This window comes from Meriones unguiculatus, chromosome 3 (assembly GCF_030254825.1).
Source record: "Meriones unguiculatus strain TT.TT164.6M chromosome 3, Bangor_MerUng_6.1, whole genome shotgun sequence".
In the NCBI taxonomy this organism is placed as follows: domain Eukaryota; kingdom Metazoa; phylum Chordata; class Mammalia; order Rodentia; family Muridae; genus Meriones; species Meriones unguiculatus.
In genome coordinates, this window is record NC_083351.1 from 35695655 (window position 1) to 35702507 (window position 6853).

The 6853-nt window shown below is 44.8% G+C and overlaps 1 protein-coding gene across 1 annotated transcript; it reads right to left on the reverse strand.

Annotated features, from left to right (window-relative positions):
- Positions 1-311: 311 nt before the first annotated feature.
- Positions 312-6381, reverse strand: Exosc3 (exosome component 3). The gene is made up of 4 exons (XM_021630091.2): positions 6025-6381; positions 5343-5492; positions 2630-2781; positions 312-660 (listed from the first exon to the last, which is right to left on the reverse strand). The coding sequence occupies exons 1-4, from the start codon at positions 6343-6345 to the stop codon at positions 459-461; spliced, it is 825 nt and encodes a 274-aa protein (XP_021485766.1). The 5' UTR covers positions 6346-6381; the 3' UTR covers positions 312-458.
- Positions 6382-6853: the final 472 nt, after the last annotated feature.

The following is a 6853-nucleotide window of genomic DNA, read 5'->3' on the forward strand; positions in this document are numbered from 1 at the left end:
AGCCTTAGGCCATGCTGATGGTCTGTGTCTCAGTACTTATGAGGATTAGTGTCTGCTGCAGTTACCAGGAATGAGCTAACTGTGCAAAGCACTTAGAACAATGGTTTTTAACACAGTAAGTGTGTGAGTGTGAGCTGTTGTGTACTCTTCCACTGGCTTATGGCATCACAGGCAAGTTTTTTCTCCTGTTTCTTCATTTAATGTGTCTAACATCTGGCAAACAAGTTTATTATTATAACCAGGAAACAATTTTAATGGTGAGTTACGGCTCATTATAGAAGTTGTACTATAGCAGAATTAAGACAGTTAACTTCAGATACTACAAACAACATTTATTATATTAAAAAAAAACTTCCAATTTTCTCATCTATGCATGAGTGAAGACCAGTAACTCTTATAAAAATATTTCCCCAGGAAACTCAGTCTTGACTAAAATATGCATTAAGGAAATTTACATGTCAACTCTCTGCCAATCTGGCAAAGATCTGTTTTCTTTGATCTGTTGTCATGTGTTCACAAGCTTCTAAGACATTTGCCAAAATTAACGTCTGCTGAATGGTTTTTGCCTTGACCCATATTCTCCCATTCATTCCAAACACAATCTCCAACGGATAGAGTTTTCCCAGTTCCTGCACGATTTCACAATCTGGAGCTAATAGCCTGGTAGGAAAGATGAAAGAAAATAAAGTTTAATAAAGCAGTAGCACGTTCTGCTCTCCTAAAGGAGCTCCCTTTTCTGGGTAGTGCTCCATGGCCAGTCAAATCCCCTCAGCATCATGCCCCAGACAAGGCATTTGATGCCTTCTGCTCCCCTTTTCTTCCAGCACTGCTCTCCCTCAACCCTTTTTTAGTTGGAGGTGAAGTCTACCTCGGTCACTTAAGCTAGTCTCAGATTTGTAGGTCTGAGAACTCTCCTGCCTTCCCAAGTAGCTGGCACTACAAAAATGTGCCGCCATGCCCCGCTCAATGCCCCCTTTCCTCCAAGAACCTTCTTCTACCTTCCATGCACACCACAGTTTACAATGGTGGGCTAGCTCCTACAAAGAAACTCATGTCAGCAGTGTTGCATAACATATAAACATATATGAATGTATAAAGTCTCTTTCCCCTGAACATCTTAATTCTAGACTTGAGGATCACAGCTTACTCCTCCTCCTACTATATTACCTACAGTGGCAACAGAATACTTTAAATTTACTTTCCTGTCCATGTTAGTTCCTCTCTCACTTAGAGAGCATTATTCTTTGAAACCAAGTTTGCTGCTCAGTAACACGCTTCTGATATGTTTCAAATTTCATCTGTACATATGAAGGACAAATAGCAAGGAGAAGCCTAGGAAGGTAGCTCTGAACTTCAGTGGCTTTAGGAGCAGAGTCCCTTATTGGGTAGGTGATGGTCTAAATACCCCAACAGAATCTGCCAGTGGGAACAAGAAAATCTTTCAGGCAGTGTCAGGGACCATCTCTACATGGCTACTCGAGCTTAAGGTGCACACCACCCTGCCTGTATATTCTTCATACTTTACAGACACTTGGTAATTTTGTACAAGTGCAGATTGCATCTGTATTCAAGTACCTTAGAATGAAGAAAGACTAGTTTTCACATATGGATATGTCAGTTATAAAGAAGCAGGCCTTCTGACAGAGAAGACCAGGACAGGTAAACTTGCAGTGTGACATGTTAGAAAGGCACTAGAAGGGCTGCATAGATGGCTCGGTGGTTAAGAGCACTGACTGCTTTTCCAGAAGAGGCAGGTCCAATTTTAAGCCCCTACATGGTGGCCCACAACCATCTTTAACTCCAGCTCCAGGGAATCTGATGCCCTCTTCTAGCCTTCAAGGGCACCATGCATGTACTAGGTACACAGATATACATGCAGGCAAAACACCCAAGCACACACACACAAATAAAAGGCACAGTCCCAACACTCAAACGCTATAGCCAAACAGCATCTGGATTTATCTACATTGAGGGCAGAACTAATTTGTAAATTTATACAAATACTAAATAAAACATGGACCCTCTGAAAACATTTTACGTTTATGGGTTTATGGGTGTTCTGCCTGCATATGCAGCTGCAACCACAGGTTTGCAGTAGCTGCTGAAGCCAGATTTGGGCACTGGATACCCTGGAACTAGATGTTAGCGTCCGTGTAGTTGCTGGACATTGAACCTGCATCCTCTGCCAGAGTAGTCAGTGTCCTTAACCACTGAGCCTTCTTTCCAGTGTCCTTAAATACTGACTTAACTCTGAAGAAACCAACTATGGTTTTCATATCCTAAATATTTTTTATTTTTCAGCCAGGCATAATAACTACTGAGGAGCTTCTACCCTTAACTGAGGACAGTTGATGGCTTTTGGGAGGGGGGTGAGTCGGTTTTCTTTAAAGGTGTAGCTGATGGGAGGTGGACGGCCCCACATTTGTGAATATATGTGCAGCATAGATTAGACTCAAAGGCTTAATTATTTTTAAAAAGAGCGCACACAAACTTAGGAAGTAGGTGGGGAGGGGAGGGGAGAAAAATGGGGAAGGGATCTGGGAGGAGTTACAGGAAGAATGAGAAGTATGATCAACAAAATATACCACATATGAAATTCTCAGGGCAGTTAATAGGTATCATAACTTACTTTCTAATCAAGCCCAAAGTCACTTTGAAGAGCAGACCGTCCTGTCCAATCACACCCATTCCATTGGCTCGTCCACAACTGTCGATACAGACCATTTCTGGTTCCATGTCTTTATTGGCAACCACACACTGACCATAGATGAGATCTCCAACCTATAAGATTAAAAGAAAAGTTTACTTCCCTTCATCCAGATATCCTGTAGGTGCTGCTGCTGGTTCTGTTTCATGGGCAGGAATGCCAAAGTTCTGAAGCTAAGGGACTGATGTTACTTCTTGGGACTTCAGGCCTCCCTTTACACACTATGAAATGCTCTAAGGAGGAGCTATTTCAAAGCCTCAGAACATCCTTCAAGATTGTACTGTCCAGTTTATATGTTGTTTCACTTATATTTAACCTTATATCTAATTAAGATATATAAAATTCAGTTCATTGTATTAGCTACTTCTCTGTTGCTCAACAGCCACATATAACTAGTGCATCAGTCAGTGCAGATGCATAAAGAAACAAAAAACAGCATCAGTAGAGAATGTTCTATTAGTACTACTTACAAAAAAGTATATATTTGTCTAGAGAAGGCAGAATTCATGACATATTCAAAAGAAAATTGGGACAATGGTAACTCGGATACTACTTCATGGAAGATTCGCTTTAAAATGTTATAAAACTGAACTTTAAAATGATGAAGCTGGGGGGCTGGAGAGATGGCTCAGAGGATAAGAGCACTGATTGCTCTTCCCAAAGGTCCTGAGTTCAATTCCCAGCAACCACATGGTGGCTCACAACCATCTAAACATGAAATCTGGTTCCCTCTTCTGGCGTGCAGGTGTACATGCTAACACACATTGCATAAGTAATAAATAAATAAATCTAAAAAAAAAATGATGAAGCTAAGGAACCAGAATGAGTTTGTTCTCTTCATTCAACATTAAAAATGTCCAGTGTTGAGAACGAGCTTACAGCTTAAGAGTACTTATTTACTTACTGCTTTTGCAGAGGATGCTTGTTTGGTTTCTAGAACCCTCACAGTAGTTCACAACCAGTCATAACCAGTCAAGTTTCGGGGGACCTGACCCTCCCCTCTGGCCTCCACAAGCAGCTGTCACAGTAGGCAAATACATACAAGTAGGCCAACACTCATATACATACATTAAATAAACACACTCACATACATACATTTTTTTTTTTTAAGATTTATTTATTTTGTAGAATGTTCTGTCTGCATGTACACCAGAAGAGGGCACCAGATCTCATTATAGATGGGGCTGGAGAGATAGGTTAAGAACACTTAATCCAAGGTTAAGAACACTGGCTACTTTTCCAGAGGTCCATGAGTTCAATTCCCAGCAACAACGTGGTGGCTCCCAACCATCTGTAAGATCTGGTACCCTCTTCTGGCATGTAGGCAGAACACTATATACATAATAGATGGTTGTGAACTATCATGTGGTTGCTGGGAACTGAACTCAGAACCTTTGGAAGAACAGCCAGTACTCTTAACCTCTGAGCCATCTCTCCAGCCTCATGTTTATTTTTTTCAAGACAGGGTTTCTTTGTGTACCCTTGGCTGTCTTGGACTTACTTTGTAGACCAGGCTGGCCTTGAACTCAGAAATACGCCTGCCTCTGCCTCCCAGAGTGCTAGGATTACAAGCATGCACCACTGTGCCTGGCTTAAAAATACATACATTTTAAGGACCCACTGTTTTGGGTGACTACAAAACCTAGAGGGAATTATAACATACTTCATGCCTTTCAGGAGCATGTGGTCCTGCACAAAGCAATGAGAATGAATAAACTTACAAACAAGTTCAAGTATAAATCCAGTGCTATGGTAAAGACACATAATGACAGTGACCTTAACAGTTTAGCCTGGACCTCAAAGGATGACTGTCCCATAGGCTTAGGAGGAGACAGCACAACCTAGACAGAGGAACAACAGCAATAAAGACCCAAGGAAGGAAACAAATGCCCGTGGTTTTGTGAAGCCTAAATATGGTTACATGAAGTATGTAAGTTTCAGGGAAGACCTGTGGAGTACAATGTCAATGAATTCTGTATGATTTGAACAATCTTTTTTTTTTTTTCCTGTTAAGAAAGGGAATATGAAGGGTTATGAGGATGTCAACAGATGGAAGCAGGAGTGTTAATGAGATTGCTGCCCGGTCCTATCAGAAGGGAGCAAACACGTGAACATGTGGAGACAAAGGGACTGACAGGCGAAAAATTAGAGATGGAACAAATAAGATCAAGTGACTAGACCCCTAGAGTTGAACGAAAAGCTGCACAGATGTCATCAAATTTCCAGCTCAGGGGTACAGGAACGATATGGCTAAACGACCCAGACCTGAAAACCGGTAGTAACAAGATTGCTCCTCAGTCAGCTCCAAGGATTTAGAGCCAAGACGAACCGATGACTGATAGTGCTAGTGCCCCTTCGACGAGGGCCACTTTCCTGGTGTGTGGACTTGCACATGACAGGTAACGGGATAGCAGACAGCAGTTCTCTTCAACTGGTGGAGAAGGCCCAAGGGGACAAGCCGTGACACACAGCCAGTGCTGGAGCTGCAGCACCTAAGGAACTCTTGGAAACCATCCTGGACAGCTGGAAGGACAGTTTATGCTCTAGAGGCAATTCAGGTAACCATCTCAACAGGTCCATTTCTGAGGAGTGGGTACTTTTTCCTGTTGCTGAAACCAGGGGCTCCCATCATTACCTGCACATTCGGTCTGTTTCTCTTAGTTGCCCCTTCAAATGCCAGGTAAGACAAAGAAGCGGGCTCGCTCCCTCCAATGTCAACTTTGAATATATCTCCAGATTTAGCGATCACTATGCCAATCACATGGTCTCCTTTCACTGGTACGTACTACAAAACAGAATGAAAGAACAACCATAAACGATACGAACACTATCTTCAAGTTTTATCTGGGCTGTTTCTGATGGTTCTCAACCATTCCTCCCAACTACAAAACCAGCCTGCACCAGGCTACTCCGTAGCCTCTAATCCTGGGTCGGGTTTCGTACACTTCAGCATCCTTTATAAAGCCGGTGGCCCAGAATCCTCACAGTCAAGGAGGCCCATCCCATTAGACAGAACTCCTATGTAAAAGCTCTTCATCTATGAGATACTGACTCCCAGCGACTTAGTCTCACTGCGACTGGGACTTCAAATGGCAAGCCCACTCTTTGGGCTTTTGAAGACAAGATCTTCCAGAGCCTTTCCCTCCTTTCGCCCTTCTCAGGATGTGTTCCTGCTGTGGTTCCTCTAAAGAAGATGCAGAGAAGGACCTAGACATTACCCTGGCTCTAGGCTCGCCTTAACCCGTCATCCCACTTGCAGGGCGTCTTCCCAGGATAAAGATTCCACTCTCTCTGCAGCACCGCCGACGTCCGCTCACCCGCTTCTGTTGAGAGTCCACCCAGTAGACGCCGCCGCCACCTCCGCCGGGCTCTTTGTGCCGCAGGCGGCCACACTTGGTGACCAGCAGCCGGTCCCCGCAGCGTCGCAAACCCGGGCCACACACTATGCGCAGCCGCGGGCGTGCCCCCGCATTCAGACGTAAGGGCTGCTCCCCCGCGCCGCTGAGGCCGTCAGCGTCCTCGTGCTCCGGTAGCACCAGCTCCTCCCCAGGGAGGACCACCTGATTCAGCACGCAGTGTACTGCCCGCGCCCGGCAGCCCGTCACGCGTTTGGCTGCAGCCGGCAGCACCTCAGCCATAGCGGAGATCACCGCTGCCGTGGCTTCCGGTATCCTACTTCCGCTTCCGCATCCACTAGCAGGCCCACCAGGGTCGTCCCTTTCCGGTGGTTGTGGGCTTTCTGAATAAGACTTTAGCCCGGAACTTAAGTCACTTCATCTGGTCCGTACTCCTCCCCGCCCCCAGCAGCTGCGTCTGTAGGAGCGGCCCCACCCCTCTGTGGTCTCTCCGCAGGTGGCGTCCATCTGAGAACCTCACTTGTCCTGTCTCAGCCTCTGACTCAGGATCAGTGGGGGCCAGAACTAAGGGCCTCTAGGAATTAACGTGGGCTATTTTGGAGGCCTTACCTTCCTACTCTGCCTACAGAAATGTGGCTCAGCTTTCCTTTATTCAAGTATTAATTCTGTTTTATTAGTCAACTAGAAAACTACACAGTCTTCCAGTCCAGGAAGGAATTAATTTAATCCTCTTTTGCATCATCACCGGCCTTTGGGTCTAATCTGTGCTGTGCTTATATTCGCAAATGTG

Bases quoted from the DNA above. Each gene is read 5' to 3' on its own strand.
- Exosc3 (XM_021630091.2), bottom strand. From the start codon at position 6,345: ATGGCTGAGGTGCTGCCGGCTGCAGCCAAACGCGTGACGGGCTGCCGG. The intron at 2,782-5,342 runs GTAATGATGGGA...TTAATCTTATAG, and splicing joins GAAACAGACCGAATGTGCAG to GTTGGAGATCTCATCTATGG. The intron at 661-2,629 runs GTAAGTTATGAT...CTTTCCTACCAG, and splicing joins ACTTTGGGCTTGATTAGAAA to GCTATTAGCTCCAGATTGTG.